At 36.8% G+C, this 23747-nt stretch overlaps 1 protein-coding gene across 3 annotated transcripts in view; it reads left to right on the top strand.

Annotated features, from left to right (window-relative positions):
- Positions 1-16821, top strand: part of GPRC6A (G protein-coupled receptor, class C, group 6, member A) — a 28324-nt gene extending 11503 nt beyond the window's left edge. The window contains exons 3-6 of one of the 3 annotated variants that reach the window (XM_012002343.1): positions 1918-2229; positions 8376-8588; positions 13060-13183; positions 15650-16821. In XM_012002343.1, the coding sequence (XP_011857733.1) occupies positions 1918-2229; positions 8376-8588; positions 13060-13183; positions 15650-16764 (1764 nt within the window). In that variant the 3' untranslated portion in view covers positions 16765-16821. Of the gene's footprint in view, positions 1-1917; positions 2755-8375; positions 8589-13059; positions 13184-15649 lie in introns of all 3 variants that reach the window. The other 2 variants (XM_012002341.1, XM_012002342.1) reach the window with 2 other exon arrangements.
- The last annotated feature ends 6926 nt before the right edge of the window (positions 16822-23747 follow it).

Raw genomic sequence — 23747 nt, 5'->3', positions numbered from 1 at the left:
AGGCCAATCTGGCTAGATCAGTCGAAGCAAAAGGAAACAGAGTAAGAGATGCTTATGTAGAGATAGGCAAAGCCTGGGTCATGTAGCATCTTGTAAGCCCTGGGACAGTTTGCATGTTGTTCTGAATATGATGGGAAGGCATTGAGCAAAGACTATAGAGCTATTTCTTTCCCTGGAATGCAAGCCAATAACCAGAAAGTAAGCAAAAAGTTCTCTGAAAAAAACAAATCAGATATCAGAGCACTGTGTACTAAGTTCTTGAACATTGCTCAGAGTCAATTAAGTCTCTTTAGCTTTCATTGTGAAATCACACTACTTTGTAACTCTCTACATCACTGATTTCTAATCTTAAGGAAGAAGAGAAGCCAAAAGTTAGAAAAGAAAAAGGTTTATATTCAGATTATTAAGAAATGACCATCTGACAGAAGTGAGCAGACAGAAAATATATATATATATGTAACATAATGAAAATGTGTATAAGAATTCAAAATACATAACTTTTTGGAGGTAGAGTAAATAAATGGATATACATACAAAGACTATTAGAGTTCCATTATATCATAATGACGTGGGTAATAAAAAAAATGTAATCCAAAATGATTAAACAAAAAGAACTATTTATCAAACACATCAAAGATAAGGCTTTGGCTTAAAAGTTCTAGACTATGTATGATACTAGTTAGGTGATAAGTAAGGAAAGCAGACTTAACAACAACTGGCTAATGCAAAAATGCAATTTCTGTAATAGACAGCAGAAAAGGTAAGGGGACGTTCCATGGGTAACACTAATTTTAAGAAAGTTCAGCTCTTAATGTGGCTGAGCATAGCAACATCAGGTACTTGGAAGGTAACTTAGGTTTACTGAAAGTGTGCTCTTATCTATTTAAATTTTCTCCTTTAATCTTAGCAAGAATCTTATAACTTTACAGTAAAGAAATATTAAATAACATTCCCAAATTTATTGGAGTTGGGATTCTAACAGTTTATCTTGTTCCCAAGCCTATTGTCTTTCCACCACACCACATGGCAGCTGCAAGTAGGTAAAAAAAAAAGAAAAAGAAAAGGAAAGAAAAAAAAAAGAAGGAAAGAAAGAAAAAAAAAAAGAAAAGCTGAACAAGTGACATGTTGCTATTGCATCTATAGAAGGTAATAATTCACCAAAGCTATGAATCAGGCAAAACTTTGTGTAGATTAAGTAGGTCTTCCAAAAATGCTGATACTTATTTGACTAGATCAGGAGTCAGAAAACTACAGCCTGTGGACCAAATGTGGCTCTCATGCTCTTGAGCTTCCAAGCTAAAAATAGTTTTTACATTTCTAAAAGGTTGTAACAAAAAAAAAAAAAAGATATGACAGAGACTATACATGACCAAAAAAGCTTAAAATATTTTATATCTGGTTCTCTACAGGAAAATTTTGCTGATCCCTGGACAAGATGATTATTTGACTGATTGACTTTACCTAGAATAAAATCACCCAAATTATGCATTAGACAAGATTTTGAACACACTGATGTTCCAAACAGCATTTTGCTTATGTGATGGACTGCATTTTTCCTGTATTTACCTCTAAGTATTTGAATAATATCCACTCTTGGCCCCCTGCCAGAGATACAGGATAGATATAGAGGGATATAGAGGTGTAAATGGAAAATGAGATAGAGCCTGAATTCTCAGAAGGCCTGTACTAAATACAGTATGAAATAATTAGAAAGTCGTGATTCTAAACCATCATCAGGGCTAAGTATCATGATTTAAGCTGTTTGTAAAGTAGTAATTCATAGAAGAAGGATGAAAAACGCTAGAGAATTTAAGGAAAGTCGTGAAAACTTACAGCAATCAAAGAGAGGAACACCTACTGTGAACAGTCACCTGGAGTTCATCAACACCATAACTAAAATATTCTGTCTATTTCCAGGTGGGTTATGAATCAACTGCAGAAATCCTGAGTGACAAAATTCGCTTTCCTTCATTTTTACGGACTGTGCCCAGTGACTTCCATCAAATTAAAGCAATGGCTCACCTGATTCAGAAATCTGGTTGGAACTGGATTGGCATCATAACCACAGATGATGACTATGGACGATTGGCTCTTAACACTTTTATAATTCAGGCTGAAGCAAATAACGTGTGCATAGCCTTCAAAGAGGTTCTTCCAGCCTTTCTTTCAGATAATACCATTGAAGTCAGAATCAATCAGACACTGAAGAAAATCATTTTAGAAGCCCAGGTTAATGTCATTGTGGTATTTCTGAGGCAATTCCATGTTTTCGATCTCTTCAATAAAGCCATTGAAATGAATATAAATAAGATGTGGATTGCTAGTGATAATTGGTCAACTGCCACCAAGATTACCACCATTCCTAATGTTAAAAAGATTGGCAAAGTTGTGGGGTTTACCTTTAGAAGAGGGAATATATCCGCTTTCCATTCCTTTCTTCAAAATCTGCACTTGCTTCCCAGTGACAGTAACAAACTCTTACATGAATATGCCATGCATTTATCTGCCTGCACATATGTCAAGGACACTGATTTGAGTCAATGCATTTTCAATCATTCTCAAAGGACTTTGGCCTACAAGGCTAACAAGGCTATAGAAAGGAACTTCTTCATGAGAAATGACTTCCTCCGGGACTATGCTGAGCCAGGACTCATTCATAGTATTCAACTTGCAGTGTTTGCCCTTGGTTATGCCATTCGGGATCTGTGTCAAGCTCGTGACTGTCAGAACCCCAACGCTTTTCAACCATGGGAGGTACTAACTCACACATCCAAGAAAAACTCTCCTACCATCATTTTCCGCATTTCCTTCCCTGTTTTAATTTGCAAAGATTTATATTCATTGCTCCTAATCCTATTCCTTTTATAAATAGACACTTTCAGTGTTTAAATAACCTGCATTTCTATCATAGTGCCTTACTCTTGAGGATAATAGAGTTGTATTTTATCTTCACTTCCTACTCTGACCTACCAAAGTTGTATTCTTTTATTTCCCACGAAAATTATTTTGATGATGCTATTTTCCTTGAGTCATATAAATTATCACTTTTAAATGCTCTTAAAAAAACACAAGAGTTAGAGCTGACATGTTTAATAATCCTTTTGTTTTTTACTAAATATGATGGATGAGGAAACTAAAGCTAGGAAGTACCAGAAATACAACTGCAGTCTAGGTCTTCTGACTCCACCTTTCTTGCTTTTCACTGTCTTTGGTGGTTTATAATCCCAACATTTATAGTTAAGACTCTCAATTAGGATGGAGGTAGAGTAAATAAATACATATACACATAAGACCATTAGAGTCTTTATGTGTATATGTATATACGTAAAGGACTTGGACTCCAGTATTCGTCAAAGGAATGTTGTTAGGTCAGTTATGATATTCCAGGTTTAAAGAAACCAGCAATTGTGTGTAAAAGAACTTTTTCCCTTTCTTCTCTTTGATTAGTTTGGGGAAACTTAAAATTTAACATGGCTTCATTTAGTGAAAAATTTCCATTGTGCTTTCTCAAATGCCCTTGAACAAGGCATTGAAAACTACATTGCTTCCTTTAATAATGATGTTTTACTTATTAGAAACAAATTTCTCAATAACGTGTATTCAAAGACAAACTTGTGTGTCCTGAGGCAGAATCATGTTACAAAATATATATTTTTTCAATTTGTAAGAGAAAAGAAGGTAAAAGAAATAAGACAATTCTTCTGATCATACAAGTGGATATCTAGAACAAGTTTTTTCTACTTTTGTCATTTTTTTTTTTACTTTAAACACCCAAAAATACCATCTCTGAGGTCTGGTATGACAAGTTAACATTTGGGAGGATCATGCAATGGTGGGAGGGTATTTTAAATTGCTCACTTTTAAACTACTTTTTACCTTATAAATACAAAGCCAAAAATCTATTAAAGAGGTAAAACTAGAGATTAGGACCTTTTCTCAAGTGCAAACACTCTTAAAATATATATATATCTATATATAAAAAATATATATATAGTTATGTCTGATGACTTTAAGACACCTATATGAAAGCATTCCCTTTGTAATATAAAACTTTAATGATGGTGGTAAAAGCCATAAATTATCTTTTTTAGATCATCATTCTTCACTATATTCCAAGGTCAGTACAAAGTTTTCTAATATATTCCAAGGCTTTTGGCCTGGTGCACTGCAGAAAAACAGTTTTAATTTTTAAAATTAGACTACAATAATAATACCACCACATAGAATTTTAGAAATAAGAGATTGAGAAAGAGACATAGAGAACAGTCATAGAGACAGATGACATAAAGTGGAGCGGAGGGGCGGTTATATGAAGAACCTCATAAGGACAAAGAAATGCAAATAGCAAGAGTTATTCACCACCTGAAGATATGGGGAAAAATAGAGAAAGTATTTTAAATTAGGAATAAGTCTCAAACATGTCGATGATAAGATTTGAGAAGAAATCATCTAAGCAGAGTCTCCTAAAATGTTTTATTTAAACATGAGGAACCTGGAGTCATTCTTTTTGCCCCCAGAACCTGTTAATCTAGAAACAAACAGAAACAGATTGGAAAGGAAGAACAGGGGGATGACTTGCTCCTTTGATCATGACATGAGTGAGCCATATCAAGTCAGTGCAAGAGTCAGTAAGACAAATAATACAAAGAGTTATCCTTTTATAAAGAAATCTCTGTAGACTTAAATTTTAAAGATCAGCAACATTTAGGGTCCCTAGTCAATGATACATTCTTAAGGATTACTTTGTACCCTAGCAAAATTCACTAATATTTAAAGAGTACATTCTAAATGATTTTAGATTCAAATAATTTTAAAGGGGTTAAGTTTTCCCAGTGTTTGAGGATAGTACTTACTTTGACCCTATATGTGGTAATATTTGTGAGCCATACTCAGGGACAGCACAGTCATGCTTGTTTCACTTCAGCAGATTTTTGATGTTCCTCAGATGTGTGTGGAGGATACCACTTCCTTGCTGTGACCAGTGATTTTGGTTTTCTTTTTGGTTTTCCTTTACTTCTGATGATATATAAGCTAGTAAGTGATGTGCAAGAGATGAAAGAATGTCTAATAGTTAAACTTCTATTCATATACTTATTTAGCAAATGTTTGGTGTCTCAATGTTTCAGGCAGTGTGTTGGGTGGTGAATATATTATGGAGAACAGGACAGAATTCCTTCCCTAAAGGAATTATCTGTCCAGTGATGTGTACAATCAAACAATTAAGGAGCTGATTACAATGTAGGATGGTGCATTATAGTGTTTCATATAAACACAAGATGGCGGAGAAGTACTTAAGTGAGACAGCTAATCCAGTATTACCAATTCAGAGAATATTCTCCAAAAAACATGACCTCTGTGTGAATGCAAGGAAGAGTAGCAGTTAGCCAGAACAGAAATATTCCAGCAAAGTCCCAGAAAATAGAGAAAAGAAAGCACAGCATCTTCAGGAAGCAGGAAATCATGCTATATGACTGGAGTCTTGCAAGAGAACTGCAATGAGTTAGTGAAGGACTAACTGAATGAGTTAGTGAAAGATATCTTATTAGAGCCTTGTCCATCAGGGCATCTCAAACTTTGATGTGCAGTTGACTTTCTTGGGAATCTTATTATCTGTTAATTCAGTAGTTCCACAGTGGGATTGAAAAGTCTACATTTTTAACAATGTCCCAGAGGATGCTGATACTGCTAGTATAGGGACACCCCCTTAAATGGAAAGGCTGCAAATTATGTTCAAAGGTTTGAACTTGACAGAGGATAGGGCAGCTAATTAAAGACATTCTCAGGCAGGAGAGTGATATGATACTTTTTCCATCCAAGGTGAATTGATTAGAGAGACACAAGACTGAAGGGAGAAAGACCAACTTGGTAAATCAGACATAAGATAAGAATGCCTACAGGTAAGACAATAAGGATGAAAAGATGTATATGTGGATATTGAAGAGGGAGGATGAAGAGCATTTGAAGGTCGATTGGATGTAAATGATGACAGAGAACACGAAAAGTGCTGCAGATGATTCCAATATGGGACAACTGGTGTCATTTGTCAAGCTGGAAACGTAGAGAAAAGTGGAGGTCTGGTGGGAGTAAGAAATATTAAGCATTCCATTTTGGAGATGTTGAATTTGATGAATTTATGAAACATGTATTAGTAAGTGCAGCAAGGTAGTTGCATATTAGTCCAGAAGTGAGAGACATGAGAGTAATTTTGGCATGGTAAGATAATAATAACTAATAATTTTTAAAACATATGGTTCTAGATACTGATATACACCACCTCTAATCTTTATAAAATATGGTAGGCCGACAGGACTCATCCTCTTTACATTGCATCTTGAAGAAGTGGTAAGGAGAAGTGTTTCTAGTGACCAAGACTTGTCAGAGTTTAGAGATGGAAGAAACCTTAACAGTAAAGATCTGTCCCATGGTGATTCACATAGTTAGCAATGAAACTGCTGCCCCAGCCTTAGATCAGTGTATTTTCTCCTACACAATGGAAAACTTCACAAAAGAAGGCATAGTCTGGGCATCAGGACACAGATGCAAGGCTGTTTCCTCTGCTCTTCTCTAACTTAGCCATGAAGATATCTCTTTCCACAGTAACCTTACTTAGGGAGGTAGAGCAGACATCAGCACAGTTAGAACAATGGAAAGCAATATCAACCATATCACCTTAATTGGTGTGATTCCTGGCCATGTGTGCTTAAAAACTGGGCATTATCATACACAGGTGAATAAGATGATAATTGAAATGCAAATCCCATTCTCTAAATTTGTAGTGTCAATTAATGGTGAATTTCAGAGTCTCCATGAAAAAGGTTTTTAAATGCTGTGAAAAAGCATTTAACAGCTTAATAACAGCTTAAGATTTACCTTACTTCATAGCAAATGTTTTATTATATTTAATGAGTAATGAAAATACTGTTGTATTTGCTTCCACCCTGTTTCCTGTAAGAAGAAGCATAAAATTGTGGAAGTTTATTTACATTATACAATTTTATGATTATTTACAGAACAAATATGTGTCAGAACTTTAGCCTATAAAGCCTAATTAAGCACAGGAAAAAAAGAGGTAGAAATTATAGTTCAAACACTTGTGTGGAAGAGGATATGCTCCCTAAAGAACTGAGTCACTGGGGTTTACATGTATATATTGCTTAAGGAAAGAATAGAAGAAACAAACCAGTCAACAGATAGAAGTGAGAACATTGGAGGAAGGCTCTTGCATGTTCTTTCATTTTTGTTCTCTCCTTTTTTTTTTCTTCCAGGCAATTGCTAGAATAAAATTTTGTTAGTGAATTCCACCATGTTCGATCTGACATCCTGCTTCTTTAAAGTAACACTAATTAATTGATATCCATTAAAAGAGCTAAGAAATCTGTGGAGAAATAAAATAAATACACACATGTAGAGATTCTGCTAAAGAAACATTTCTCATTGACGTTATTATCATAGCTAATCTATTTACTTGAAAATGTAACTTATTTTTTATATTCTATTGACAAAAAATTGAAACACTCATAAAAAGTTAACTCAAAAGAAAGAGAATAGAATAATTGTCTTCAAATAGAATAATTTCTGCCTTATTCTATAGATTTTATACCCAACAAAAGCCACATAAAACCATAGATTTAGGTAATAAATGGGCCATTATGAAAGCATTCGGAGAGGATATTTATTTGGCTTACTTATATATTAAGTTAATGTTGAAGCCAGAACAGCAGCCTGTTTCCCTACCTTCTAGTCTATTGTTCTTCCACTACAGCACAACCTCAATATGGCTACCCCATTTGTAAGCAAAATATTTTTTGTCCTAACTCTGTAGTATACAAGTTCTCACTGTACAAACTGGGTAGCAAGACAGGCAACTTATCCTTATATTTCTTTCCTCTCAAGTTAAAAAATAAATCATTTTGTGAATTAACTTAGAAATATAATTTAAAGATCACTTTACTACATACTCAATCATTGAAACAAACTTAAGAACCATTGGAGATAATAAGATAGAAAGTAATTGTACCTGTCAAGATTTCACTGATGAGAGATGGAACCACAGTTAGATCCCAGGTGTCTATACCAGGGGACCTATTCTAAAATTCTGTAGGATAAACGCAGATACTTAGAAACAACCATTCATAGAAATTAACTTGCTTTTCCAAATTTATACGGCAAAAGTTAGGCAGAAATGAGGCTAGAACCCAAGTGAAATTCATTCTCAATTTGTTGCCAGATAGTTAAGAATTCTCGAACCAGTGGTTTGTACTCTTTTTTCTCTCATTTTTAAGTGATATACGTTATAAGGCAGTGTTATCATTAGAATAACGAACATACTTGCAACATTTATTTAAAGCACTTATTTCTGTTTTTATTTTTTGTAGTTACTTGGTGTGCTAAAAAATGTGACATTCACTGATGGAGGGAATTCATTTCATTTTGATGCTCATGGCGATTTAAATACTGGATATGATGTTGTGCTCTGGAAGGAGATCAATGGACACATGACTGTCACCAAGATGGCAGAATATGACCTACAGAATGATGTCTTCATCATCCCAGATCAGGAAACAAAAAATGAGTTCAGGAATCTTAAGGTAATCATGTTGTGGGCTGCTTTGTAGCACTCAAAGCAATTGGTACCTCAACTGCAAAAGTCCTTGCCCCACCAAGACCTCCAGTGACCCTCTTGCCTGTTTACTGTCCCCACCTTTCCTCCTCAAATTCCATGGTCAACTATTTAACTCCCTCTTGTACACCCTCAATTCCCCTGCCCCTCTCTTCATCATACTCATCTGGCCAAGCACAATCCCTGTTAATCAAGTTTCTGCCTAATCAATGTAGCTCCTATTTAGCTGAAGTTGGCAAAAGAGGGAAGGAAGGAAGGAAGGAAGGAAGGAAGGAAGGAAGGAAGGAAGGGAGGGAGAAAGAAAGAAAGAGAAAAAGAAAGAAAGAAAGAAAGAAAAAGAGAAAGAGAGAGAGAGAAAGAAAGAGAGAAAGAAAAAGATAAAGAAAGAAGAAAAGAGAAGAGAAAGGAAAGGAAAGGAAGGAAAGGAAAAGAAAAGAGAGAAGAGAAGAGAAAAGAGAAGAATAGAAGAGAGATAGGGAGGGAGGGAGGGGAGGGGAAGGGAGGGGAGGTTGCTGACTAGTCTCGTTTTAAATTCATGATCTCTAGCTTCCAGTGGGCTCTTAATGCTGCAGGACAATCAGATTATTGCCCTAGTTCATGAACTCACTCACCTTCCTAGATGGCTATGTTATGCCTTCTCTTCTATCCTCTGAGATCAGTACTTCTTTCCCGTTCTCACTTCAGTTAACTCTATTTTCTGTTCTAACAAAACTGAAACATCAGAAGAGAATTCCAGTGGCCCCTGCCACCACATCAGGGATACAGAAGGCCACTACCCCTGCCTTCCATCTGGCACTATAGATGGACTGTCTGTGCTTCTAGCCAAGGTCAGCTCCTCCACTTCACCTCTGGGTTCCAACCTCTTTCACTTATTCAAAGACATTACATTAATTTTATACTCTCTCTCCTTTATTCTCAATCATTCCTTCTCCATTATCCACTTAATGAAATAAATAGGTCATTATTTCTCTCATCTCAACAAACAAAGAACCTCTGTTGTTCCCCCAAGTTTTTCTTTGTATACTCTATTTCTCTTCAGTAAAACTCCCTGAAACAGTTGAATGCATTTAACGGCCCCAGTTTCTCTCCTCCCATACTCTTTTGAATCCTCTTCAATCTATCGAAATTGTTTCTGTCTAGCTCACCAAAGTTAATAAAGCCGAATATTATCATATATGTCACTTACCAGCTAATTATTCTCCCCCCAATGACATCTTTTCCTTGTTTGCTTCCATCATACTACATTCCCTTGATTTTCTTCCTGTGTATCTGGCCACTAATTCTCTGTCTCCTTTGCTAGTTCCTCATCATTCACACTACCTCTAATCATTCAGGTGCCCAGGGCTCAGAACTGCACCTCTTTTTGTCTACCCCTTTCCTTAGTGATCTCATCCAGGTTTGGGGCTTTAAATGATACTACACGGGAGACTGATGACTACTAGATTTTTATCTTCTGACTTCTAACCCAAATAAATATACAACTGCCTAATTGACATCTCTACCTGGACGTGTAGCAGTCAACCTAAATCTCCAAAACAGAGCTGATATTCTCTCCCAACCTACTCGCCTCTCAATAAACAGCAACCCCCTTCCCCTAGTTGCTCATGAGAAAACCTGCTGGGATTCTTGTCACCTCTCTTTCAGTCACACTCCATAACCAATGAGTTTTACTTTCAAAATGTGTCCAGAACCTGACCACTTTTTACTACCTACTCCAGTGCTGTTGCAATCACTTCTCACCCAGATTATTGCAGAAGGTTTTCTGCCTCCTCTCTTAACCCTTTGGTCTATTTCCCTTTTTTTTTTTTTTCCCCCCCGAGATGGATTCTTGCTCTGTCTTCCAGGCTGGTATGCAGTGGCGCGATCTCAGCTCACTGCAACTTCCGCCTCCCAGGTTCAAGCAATTCTCTGGCCTCAGCCTCCTGAGTACCTGGGATTACAGGCGTGCGCCACCATGCCCGGCTAATTTTTGTATTTTTAACAGAGATGGGGTTTAACCATGTTGGCCAGGCTAGTCTTGAACTCCTGACCTCGTGATCTGCCTGCCTTGGCCTCCCAAAGTGCTGGAATTACAGGCGTAAGCCACTGCGCCGGCCCCCTTCAGTCTGTTTTCAAAACAGAGATACAAGTGGTCCTGTAAAACATAGTGCTCTGCTCAGAATCCTTTGATGGCATCCTATTTCTCTGAGGGTAAAAGCCAATGTCTTTAAAACTTCTACACAATCCACCTCCAGTACCACCCTGACCTTATCTCCCACCCTCCCCTTACTGTACAGTCCTCCTGCAATCCCCACAGGCTTTTTGGTCTTCTATGCGTGTCTTCCCTTCTCATAGCCCAAGCACTTTGCCCTTGCTATTTCCTTTGCCTATAATAATTTTCTCTGATGTTCATGTGGTTAATTTTCTTATTTCTTTCTGTCTTTTCTAAAATGTCACCACCTCAGTGAGGCCTTCTCTGGACACCTTATTTAAAAATTGCAACATCAACCTAGTAGTTCTTATTCACTGTCCTATCCTTATTTTTCTCCTTAGCACTTACAACTTTCTGTCATTCTGTACATTTTGCTTATTTTAACTCTGTCACTCTTGTCAACTAGAACTTAAGTTCTATGAGCTAAATATTTATGTTTCATTCCCCACTGTGGCTTCAACAATTAGAACAGTGCCTAACATAGATAGACACCAATATTTGGTGAATGAAAGAATGAACATAGCAATGCTGTAAACCATTTTCCTTAATCAGATTTCCCCTGGCTGTAAAAGTTTTAGTAAAGCAAGACACTTTTTCCTTGAAAGACATAAATGTAGCCATTCTTCTGTGTTCTCAAACTTTCGCTGTCATCATCTTCATTTTTCTTACCATTATCCTCACAACTACATTACGAACCCAGCACTCTGCTAAACACCGTAACTCACACTGAAACTTTTAAAACATGCTCTGATTCATTTTCTTTTTGAATACAGAGATGGCTATTATTTTTGCAAGAAACACTGTTAATTGCTATCAATACTTATCTCCAGACTCTGTAGGGAATTCACTTAATGAAGAGAAGGTGATAGAATGACAGGTAATTATGTGAGGCTCTTAGTGACTAAATGGAAGGGGCTGACCACTATGAACAGAGAGACAAGTCTTCCCTTCTGATGGAGACACCTATAATTATTTCAAGGATACACTAAAAACCAACAGTATCTGAAATCGTTTAGGTCAGATTCCTGGATTTGTCAATTTGCAGGCTAGTTGGGGTATTGACATTTCTGGTAAGTCACAAGAACTCATAGTACAAAACATCAGATAATCCTAAATCAATTGAAGCCTAAAGTAATCAGTACAAGATTTTAGACTGTCTTTGCTCTTGATGCGGAGGGAGAGAAGGGACCCTAACAAGGTCCGGCTTTATCTCGTAGTTAAATCCTTTTGTGTCCTCTGAGCACCCTCCAGGAGAGTGGATACTTTAAAAGTTTACCCTGGGGAATTCTCAAGGCATATATACTACCTGGTGAAAACCCAGGTCAGCAATAAGTGGACAGAAGAAGAAAACCAGTGCTTGCAGACCCAGGGCCTGCTGAATCTTTTCTTTTCTATCTCAGACAGATCATTTGTATCTTCCAGAGAAAGACTGTTAGCTTAGTACTTCAATTGTGTTCCAGAGTAGGAAATAATGGATAACAGAATCTTGAGAAAGACTCATTTAACCATTCTGCCCTGCTCCGACGGTAAAAGTGACAAGACAAAGCAAATTTCTCTCACAAGATATGCCATGAAAAAGGGACTATGAATAGAGAATAATAACATAGCTGAAATGCAAAGAATTACTAGCTAGGGTTCCATAAAAGTAGAACACTGCATATAATTCAAATTGTGACATGCAAATTATAACTTGAATTCTCAAGATTATTTAAATATTATATATTTAGGGCTGTCTTTTAAATCTAATATTCTAATATTAGAGTATTAAATTTTAAATTTTATTTTAAACTCAATTTTTTTTTTTAGTTTTTAGAGTTAGATAGGACATGATCCTTGCCAGCATGATAAGAACTTTCTTTTAAAGAATACAAAAATCTAGCCATGTGCTATTTTCTTATCTAGTGGAACCCCTCATTCAACATGGGATTGAAACTTCCCAACCATCATTATTTTCTTTAGTTCTAGCATTACACATTTCTGCCTCTACTAGGGACTTTCTGAAAGGGCTAATTTCCATAATTTGCTTACAGAAGTTTTTAATGCGACAAAAACTGTGTTCTTCTTAAAGCAGCTTCTCCATCTTAAAAGCTTGTTTACATTTCCCAAGATGGAAAAAGAGTCCATAATCCTATGAAAACAGACCAAAATAGTATTTAGTAAATATATCTTAAATTAAGCCGAGGATAATTGATTAGGATAATTCTTTTTACAAATTTACTTGTGATTTTTTTTTTCACCTTTAATATAGCAAATTCAATCTAAATGCTCCAAGGAATGCAGTCCTGGGCAAATGAAGAAAACTACAAGAAGTCAACACATCTGTTGCTATGAATGTGAGAACTGTCCTGAAAATCACTACAGTAATCAGACAGGTAATTACAGTCACTCCACATGGACAGTGATACATCTGAATCATTCCTCTTAGGTGTTTTTTTTATTTGCATGAATTTGATTTTGGTTTGTTTTTTCATTTGAAAAAATTTAAAAAGCTTCCCATGCTCCTGTGAAATTAAATTCCAGTGAAGTTTCATTTTATCTTGGAATTTGCACAGCCAATAAACAATAGAGATGTAAAAGTTACTTTACTTCCAAGGGAAAATGTCATCCCTTCACTCATATTTTCTAAAGTATGCAACTCTTAAAGGGATGCAACTTCTCCGTCAATTTTGTCCATGTATCCCTATACAGATGTGCTTGGCTTGTAACTGAGGTACGAAAAAATACAAATAAGTAACCGTTGAATTAACTAAACGTAATAGAAACCCAGAGGCACCTGGAGTTGAGAAACAGGTGTGCACATCCTGGCGATCTCATTATGTCTACCAAGAACAAAAGTTAAACCTGAAAGCAACTTCTTCTGTGAGACAAGGGACCAACTATTGACAGGGATGAGATGCTGGTAACTGACTGTTTGCCAACCCTATCTTTAAAAATTTCACAAGATGAAAGCAAAATACACAAATTAAAGTACGAGAGTGAGGTCAGCAGCCTTAGGAGCCTAAAAAGAAACTATGAGCACTTTCCCTGGAGTTCAGCCTAATTTAAAAGCATCAGATTTCCTTGTTTATTAGAGCATTCCCATTCATCTTGTAGAAAAGCTGAGAACTCCAGAACTGGAATAGTCCCCAGATACCTATTCTTTTTGCTTATTGGCTTCAAGGAGAAAAGTATACCAATGAAAATATTCCAAGATTCATGTTCTGTTATTGTGTCACACAAAAAAATGTCATTTATTCCAACCTGAGAGTATCAGAACTTTATATGTATCTGCATTTTATTATCTCACATTTAAAATTTTCCCATTCCTTGGTATGTTTAATAATGTTTATATTAGTGGAAGTGAGCATTTAAATGATGAATAAATAAAAATGCTATACCACCACCTAAAAAATTAGATAATTAGGGAGGGAGTTTTTCAGGCAACATGGTAACTAGCAACTACCTTCCAAGTGACAGAAATAAAAACACCAAGGAGTATGTAACATTTATTTTCCATAAAGATGTACGGGACTCTTTAAAGGCTGTATCTGGGTTTTCTTTTGGTAACCAGGGTAAGTCGCTTCCAAGAACAAATGTAGAAATGTAGAAGACTGAAGACAACTTGGAGGATAAGCTAGGAGTTAGGAAAGCCTAAACGGATACCATCTGCTGTTCCTTTCTATGTCTCTAACACACAGCTCTCATACCTAGATGAGGCCAGTAAATGTCCACTGGACGAATGAAATGACAGACACTAGCAACTGTGGTTATGGGGCAAACAGAAAAGAACAGGTATTTTCAGGGGAATAGAGATCAGAAAGAGGAGGAGGCTGGAAGGGTCGTGAAGTTTATAAACAGAAATACAACCTTACTTTGAGGTTAATAAAGAAGAGAACACAAAATTTTAAAGAGTTGTACAGACACTGTGGGGTGTAATCTGATGAATGCCCTGACAGAGGCCCTTTGGTTGCAGCTGGGACTCACCAACTTTGGGTGGCTGGAATGGGGACCAAATGTAATATCACTTCTAGAGATACAACTCTAACCTCAACTGTTTGTGCTGCCCTGCAGCCAGAATCAGCATAAATACTTTTCAAAGTTATCACTTCCAGTGCGAGAGGCTCCGATTTACCCACTACTTGGAAAAAAAATAAACTTTAATTCTTCAATTGCCATTGACTGCAATTTTGCATTATCTCACTTTTAGAAAGAGACTTCAAGTTTTTAGAGTAACCTAGCCATATTGCCTCTTCTTTTAAAAGAATTGCACCCTTATTCATGATAGCAGCTCCCATACATTGAGGGTCTACTATGTGTAATGGTCTGTGTGAAGCATTTTACATTTATTATCTCATTGAGTACGGCATCCCAATAAGGCAGAGTCTTTTCATTTTATTATTTTTTGAGATATGGGAGATTCTGAAACAGGCTCAGAAAGTTCCGTTAGTTTGTTCAAGTTTACAGGAATTACAAGTGGAAGAGATAAGAAAAGCTATGTCTGATTCCAAAGCCTTATTCTTAAGAGTGCTAGAGCCATCATCTATAATAGCAAATGCATAAGAAGCTAGCATGTATTCTGAGTATATTCATCTCCTAAACATTCACAATCCAGCTGGCTTTTTTTTCTCTCTCTCTTTTTTCTCTTTCTTCTCCTTTCTCCTAACTTTTACCTTTTCTCTCTCACTTTCTCTAAGTTTGAGCATGCTTTATTTTAATAAGTAACCAACGTGACAATCATCTATATCTGTTCTCTAGTCAGAACTATTACAGAAGGCGAATCTCATTTGTAGTATTGTGGACTATCACCTAGTTTAAATGTTGACAATGTAACTGTGTCTCCTCTGTCTTCTGTCTTTTAGATATGCCTCACTGCCTTTTATGCAACAATGAAACTCACTGGGCCCCTGTTAGGAGCACTGTGTGCTTTGAAAAGGAAGTGGAATATCTCAACTGGAATGACTCCTTGGCCATCCTGCTCTTGATCCTCTCCCTACTGGGAATCATATTTGTTCTGGTTGTTGGCATAATATTTACAAGAAACCTGAACACACCTGTTGTGAAATCATCCGGGGGATTAAGAATTTGCTATGTGATCCTTCTCTGTCATTTCCTCAATTTTGCCAGCACGAGCTTTTTCATTGGAGAACCGCAAGACTTCACATGTAAAACCAGGCAGACACTGTTTGGAGTGAGCTTTACTCTCTGCATCTCCTGCATTTTGACGAAGTCCCTGAAAATTTTGCTAGCCTTCAGCTTTGATCCCAAATTACAGAAATTTCTGAAGTGCCTCTATAAACCAATCCTTATTATCTTCACTTGCACGAGTATCCAGGTTGTCATTTGCACACTCTGGCTAATCTTTGCAGCACCTACGGTAGAGGTGAATGTCTCCTTGCCCAGAGTCATCATACTGGAGTGTGAGGAGGGATCCATACTTGCATTTGGCACCATGCTGGGCTACATTGCCATCCTGGCCTTCATTTGCTTCATATTTGCTTTCAAAGGCAGGAAATTACCTGAGAATTACAATGAAGCCAAATTCATAACATTTGGCATGCTCATTTACTTCATAGCTTGGATCACATTCATCCCTATCTATGCTACCACATTTGGCAAATATGTACCAGCTGTGGAGATTATTGTCATACTAATATCTAACTATGGAATCCTGTGTTGCACATTCTTCCCCAAATGCTATGTTATTATTTGTAAGCAAGATATTAACACCAAGTCTGCCTTTCTTAAGATGATCTACAGTTATTCTTCCCATAGCGTGAGCAGCATTGCCATGAGTCATGCTTCACTGGACTCCATGAACGGCAATGTCACAATGACCAATCTCAGTTCTAGTGGCAAGTCTGCAACCTGGCAGAAAAGCAAAGATCTTCAGGCACAAGCATTTGCACACACATGCAGAGAAAATGCCACAAGTGTATCTAAAACTTTGCCTCGAAAAAGAATTTCAAGTATATGAATAAGCCTTAGGAGATGCCACATTCCAGAATAAAATGTTTCCAGGGTCTTTGCATCTAAGATATGCATTTACTTTCCCAGCAAATATGTCATATATATTCCCTTGCCACCATCTTTACCAAGTTTTAGTTGAACAGTCACTCTGTTCAATCGCCTATTGAATTGAGCCTTCAACCTGAAACTCCCTTCATTTCCTACCTCTTTCATTGGTCTCCATCTTTACCTGCTTCCTCTTAGGCACATCGTTAAAGACTTCTCTTCTATTCAAAGTTGTCCCATAATGTGTCATCCTTACTGCATTCCCAACCACTTCTTTTCAAATCTCTTTGGATTCTCCTCTGTTGAGCATTTTTACTTTTCTTCCACTGTTCAGTGTAGTTGAACAAGCATTTGAGCAATTACTATGAACCAGGTGATATGCTAAATAACAAGGTACAAAAGCAGCAAGGTGTCTTTGCTGATCTCAAGGAGCTCAAAATCCAAGAAGAAATAGGCACATATCAACATCTTCAATCAGTGTGAGGAAGTCTATGATTATAATGTATATAGAGTGTTACAGCGGTATAGAGAAATGGCTCAACCACACTGGGAGAGGATGGGAGGGCTTAAGAGAAGACTTTAAATAAAGAGTATGATGGTTAGGTGAAACCCTGAAAGATGAGTAGGAGTTAGCTAATTAGAAAAAGCACAGAAAGGTATTCTAGATAAAGGAGGAAAGTGGGAGCAACAACAGAAAGTGTGACAAGAAGGTGCATTCAGGGAACTACCATCATTTTGGTATTACTGGAGAGGAGCACTCTTTGGTATATAGAGGTTAGATCATGAGAGAATTCCACCCATTGGAGTTTCTTGCTAAGGAGCATGGGTCTTTGTCCTGTGGGCAATGGGTAGCCATTAAAGTGTCTGGCACAGAAGGGACAAGTAGCTCAAAGTCCCCAGAATGATCACTCTGATACAAGGTGGAGGATGGAGTCTAGTTAAGCGAGGATTAGGATCTATACCAGGGAATAGAAAGGGGGATATGTATGTGAATTCAAGCTATATAGAAGGTGGTAATTTATTTGAAGTGGTTGGTGAAGAATGAGTTATAGGCTTCTAGTCTGGTTAATTGAAAGGTGGTATGTAATATAGGAAGAAGAAGTAACTTAGAGTAGAAGATGGAATGTTGAATTTGAGATGCCTGGAAGAATTTTAAGATATATCAAATATTCACATAAACAAAAGACCATGAGCTCAGGGGATAAGGATTTATCCCCTTATAAGGATTTATCACCAGGGGTCAGGGCTGGTGATAAGGATTTGGATGCCATGTTCACATTGCTCCCATCTGTATAAACCATAAATATACAAAATAACACTGTGCCCAATCTTTACTTTTTCTTTAGCTGTCACCCTCTTTCTTCCTCCATCTCACAATAGACTGTTTAGAGGAAGATTGTTATTATTGACTTGTGACCTATTAGTTCTCAGTTCATTTAAAATCTGGCTTCTAGTTCACCTCTGATGAAATAGTTCATGGAAAGTTTACCTGTTACTCTTTATCTCTCAAACTTGATGATTATTTTTAAGTGTTTATCTCCCTTGAATCTTAATTATATTTCTGATCTAACTCTTCCTCATTGAAATTCCCATTCTTGGTTCCCTCTGTAATTTATAAAGCCTTCTATGAGTCAAACTCTTAAGTCTGATGCAAAGGCTCTTCTGGTTCTACTCTGATACCCAGGCCATTGCATTTTAGTCTCCTTGGCAGATTTGTCTTCCTCCACTTGACTATTAAATGTATTTCCCAGAGTTTCATCCTCAACCTACATCTGTTTTCCTGTAACACACTCTCTTGCTACAAAATTACCCAGCTCTCTGTCTTAACTTTGACCCAAATGACTCCCCAAACCATATCTCTGGCCCAGGTCACTCTCCAACCAACCTGGTTGCTTGTGCCCCCTCATACTTCAAAGTCAATATTCATAAAATTGAACTCATATTTTCCTTCTCCTTACTCCTCCTCCTCCTGTTTTTCATTTCTCAGTATGTAATAGTAGCACCTTTGGGTTAGTGGGCCCCTGGGATGCATCCTTGACTCTACTGCCTGCTTCACTGTCCTATACCTTTAATTCATCACCTGTATTTATTTTCTAACACCTACATTTTCTCAAAACCTTGCCATAATCTGTATCCCTGTCATCACTTCCTTAATCCAGGTCTTCATCACTTCTTTTATAGATTGTTGCAATAGCCTTCTCATTTGACTCTGACCTCAAATGTTTTACTCTAAATATAGAGGAGGTATTGCTAAACCTTCTCTTCACTTCCACTAGATCTCTTCTGTAGTAAAAGCCTCTTCATGTTACTAAATTATTTAAAAATCTATAATAAGTCAAAAGTCCTTACCTTGATACCGAGGCTCTTCAAGTCCAGCACCAACTTCTACTCCTTCCTGCTTAGTGAAGCATGCTTCAGAATTGGCAAACTGCTGGTGATTGTTGGTGATTGTTCATCCTTATACCATGCTGTTTCAGGTCTTGGAGCCCGGGCTCTTCCCTCTGCCTTGATATCCTCTCCACTTCTTGTCTTTCTGAAACACTCTAGCTAAATCCACTAGACACAATTCAAGTATCTCCTCTTCTATGAAGCCTTTTTTTCTGCTCCTGTTATAGCACATATTACATTTTATTGCATTTACTTGCTTTTATCTTAATTTAACACTTACTGAGTTCCAATGCATACCAGACATAATTCTATACACAGGGATTATGAAAAAGTTAAAAAAAAAAAAAAAGGCAAAGTCTCTGCTCTCAAAGAGTTTACATTCCAGTGTTTTCACCATTTTGCAGTGAAGAGTCAATTCTTTAGTAATAATTCTCTCAACTGCCCTTTCCTCTCTAGGACTACTACTGTCACCACAACTAATATCACCCCAATTCAGGCTCTTACAACTTCACATCTTTGCTGTTGAAATATCCCAAACTAGTTACCTACCTTAGGATTTGCAGTCTAATACGTAGAATACATCATTACAGAATCAATCTTTCTCAAATTCATTCCAATACTATCAAACTCCTCTTCAGAAAAAATTAATAACTTCCCATTGTCCTTAGAATTAAGTTGAATTTTCCTGCCTTGCTAAGCAAGACTTTCTGCAGCCTTGCTTCAACACAAATTGAATGTTTTTTTAAAAAAAAAGATACTAATTTTAGTTTTCTGCTTATCCTACATTTATTCATATACAATATAGTGATAATGTCCCATAAAAATTGTTAAGGAGAGAAAATATTCTGATGTACATGAAAATGTTAAGAAATTATTATTCTGTTTGTGATTTCATTGACTTACTGGTCTGTTGATATGAAAACAATTTCTCCTATTGACATGAGAGCAAAGTTGTAGGAGAGTTTTCATATTCTTAAGTGTTGTCTCCCAAAACAAAAATCGCAGCACTGTTGTGCCAATAGAACAATAAAAGAAATATTGTTTCATAAGAGTTGTGAGTTTTACTGCAATTACATAGCTTTCAACAATTATTCTGGAGGAAAAATACCCTACTTAACCTAAGAAATTAAGTTTTAAATTCCTTGACGCCAAAACTACATCCTTATCATCATTTGAAAAACACAAGTAAGAGAATGACTATTTTACTTTATCTTTTTTTTTTTTTTCCTCTGAGACAAAGTCTTGCTCTTGTTGCCCAGGCTGGAGTGCAATGGCACAATCTCAGCTCACTGCAACCTCTGCCTCCCAAGTTCAAGCGATTCTCCTGCCTCAGCCTCCCAAGTAGCTGGGATTACAGGTGCCTGCCACCATGGCTGGCTAATTTTTTGTGTATTTAGTAGAGACAGGGTTTCACCATGTTGGCCAGGCTGGTCTCAAACTCCCGACCTCAGATGATCCGCCCACCTTGGCCTCCCAAGGTGCTGGGATTACAAGCATGAGCCACCGTGCCCAGCCTTTCTTTTAACTTTTGAGGCCCTTAAATTCAATTGGGTGTAAATTGAATAATTTCTAACTCTTTTTGGAATAAAGGGTTTCCTCCCCTTTTATTATAAAGGCTATACTTAAATATTATTTTTAAAATAAGAAAAATAAAAGTGAAAAAAGTACCTATCCATTCCAACTAAACAGCAATCCTTCACTATATAAGTATTCAACTCTTTAAAATTTGTCTTGATAAGTCCAAATTGTTATTTAGATAGAAACTTTTCCATAGTCAAGACAAACTAATCTGGGGCAGGGCAGGGGTAAGGTATTTAGAATGCAGTGTCAGATTCACTCATATAGTTATCCCCTACCCTGCCCACAGGGACACACATAGTAAAACATTTTATTGCTAAAATGGAGAATGAGGGAATAACACACATTGCACCATAGCTTTTATTGGCAGGATGAAATGAGAAGCAGGTCAACTCGGATTGTGATGATCTCAAGAGCAAGATCCACCTATAATTGTTATGATGTGTCTGGATTTTGTACAAGGCCACACCAAAACTGGTACTCAATAAATATTGAATGAGTAACTTTTAACATTCTCATGAATATTCTTGAAATCTTGTTCAAAATAGTAACTCAGTGACTTTTCCCGACCTTCCCTCTGATATTAGAATCTCCACATCTCTTAAACTGTCTTTAATCTAAACCCTCAAATAGGCCCCTACTGCCATTATCAGCAAAATAAGACTTACGGAAAGTTAGAGTGGAAAACAATTAATGCGTAATCCTCAAAACTTGGGTGAAGGGAAGATGGAGAATAAGCTTGTAGACAACTAAACACAGGAGTGAAAAGTGGAACTTCCTTTGTGACATAAAAAGGAAAGGAGTATCTCCACGCCATACTTTTTTTCACCTTCTTGCCAGTCGCTATGCAAAAGTAGAGCAGCCATCTTGGACCATGAGATGAAATCTGCAAGGTGAAAAGGACAGAGCAACAAGATGAAAGAGGACTTGATCCCCAACACTGTGGGGCTGCTCTTGCAGCACTGCACCCCTTACGCTTAGAGCATATGGAACAAGAACAGCCTGATAAATTCACGTGTGGGCTTTCTGTCTATTTTAATGAGTGACCAAGCACAAAAACAATATGAAGAATGGGAGAATCAACATAGTATGTAGATGCACTCACATTCAAGAGTCTCTTGTAGGAAAATCTCAAGTGATTGAAATTTCTTACATTTATAACTTCTCTTAATTTTTCTAGTAACCTGGAAGTACATTTGCAGACAAAATTAGATTACCAGAAAATGAAATTTTCAGACCTAAAAACAAATGAATCAAATAAATTCACAGTTTTACATATAGCCATTGTTTCACATCTGTAAATATGTGGACTTGATCTGTGTTTTAGCTTGTTAGACATAGAAGGGCATGACTAAAAGTATAGAATCTTAAATAAAGTATAATATCCAGTCTGTAAATATTTTTAACTTTATTTTTAACTGACAAATAGAACTTATATATATTTATGGGGTACAATGTGTTGTTTTGATGTATGTTTACAATGTGGAACGTTTAAGTCAGACTAATTAACAAACACACATACTTATCATTATTGTGGTGAAAACCTTCAAAATCTATGCTTCAAGTAATTTCAAAATATACGATGTATTATTATTTATTTTAGTCACCATTCTGTGCAATAAATTATTAAAGCTTATCTTCCTGTTAATGGAAACTTTCTACCCTTTGATCAGTATCTCCTCTTCCCCATTTACCCTTCCCCTCTCTAGCCTCTGAGAACCACCATTCTACTGTCTACTTCTGTAAGGTCGCCTTTTTTAGATACCACATGTAAATGAGATCATGCAGTATTCCTGTGCCTGTTTATTTCACTTAGCATAATGTCCTCCAGGTTCATCTATGTTGTCACAAACAACATGGTTTCCCCATTTGTAAGGCTGAATAGTATTCCTCTGTTCCCCAATTAACCAGTGAGTCTGTGGTAGTATATTTCTCATCTAAAGGGCTATGCATTGTAAATACTCTGACAGAAAACATGAGAGCAAAATTCTGGGAGTTGCCGGTGTAAAACCAATGAAATTAGAAGAATTGCTATGTCCTTTCATAAGACTAAATAGAAATGAGAGCAGCTAGTAAGACCCCTATGATGGTAAACAGAAAAGAAAAAGTGAAGTGTTGACAGGGTTAATTTGTTACATTTGCAGCCACTTATTTCCAAAATAGATTGAAATTAATTTTACAACAAGAAAACATATTTATTAAGGTTCTTAAAGATGTTTACAATTAAACACATAACAGAACAAGGCCAATAATAATCATTGAAATCTAGGCTGACTATAGTGGTTTCTCTTGTACAAAATTTGGCAGTGGACATCACAGCAGACAATAGAAGTGGACACCACAGCCCTCAACAGGTACAGCCTGCAATGATATTGGAAATTTTATAGTCTAGGAGGCTTGTTTTCTGTTCTCAGCTCCTTCCATATCTGCTGTGTAATTCTGTAAGTTCCCCACCCTCTTCACAATTCTTTTAGGAATCTTCCCACTCTATGTGCGACTGGAAACGCTGTAAAACCAGAATGATGGAAAAGTGGCTCAGACTGAGCCATAAGAGTTGTTGTGGGTCCTTTCTGGCCTTGGAGGGAAACAGAAAAACTCCTTCTGATTTAGGTTTGTGAATGATAGGATTTCTGACAATCGTCTTTCCTGCAAATGAAGGAAACCTGTTTGAGGCAGGAGATAATGAGGTAAAATGAACAGTGAAGCCGAGTAAAGTGATAGAGAGAAAGAGAGAGAATTACATGACCACGTTGATTTAGCTGTGCCTAAAGCTGAACTATCCTTAGACCTTTTAGCTATGAGAGCCAATACATATTCCCTTTTATATTCAGCTCATTTTACTTGGATTTCTATGATTTGAAACTAAAGCATCATAACTAAAACCCTTGTGCTTCACATCAATAGTTAACCTTTTCCCACCTGTAAAATGAAAAGCATGAACCAAATTATCTCAGATTTCCTTCTGAATCTAAAATTTTA

This window comes from Mandrillus leucophaeus, unplaced genomic scaffold, assembly GCF_000951045.1.
Source record: "Mandrillus leucophaeus isolate KB7577 unplaced genomic scaffold, Mleu.le_1.0 Scaffold683, whole genome shotgun sequence".
NCBI classification, from domain to species: domain Eukaryota; kingdom Metazoa; phylum Chordata; class Mammalia; order Primates; family Cercopithecidae; genus Mandrillus; species Mandrillus leucophaeus.
This window is presented reverse-complemented; position numbering and strand designations above follow the sequence as displayed.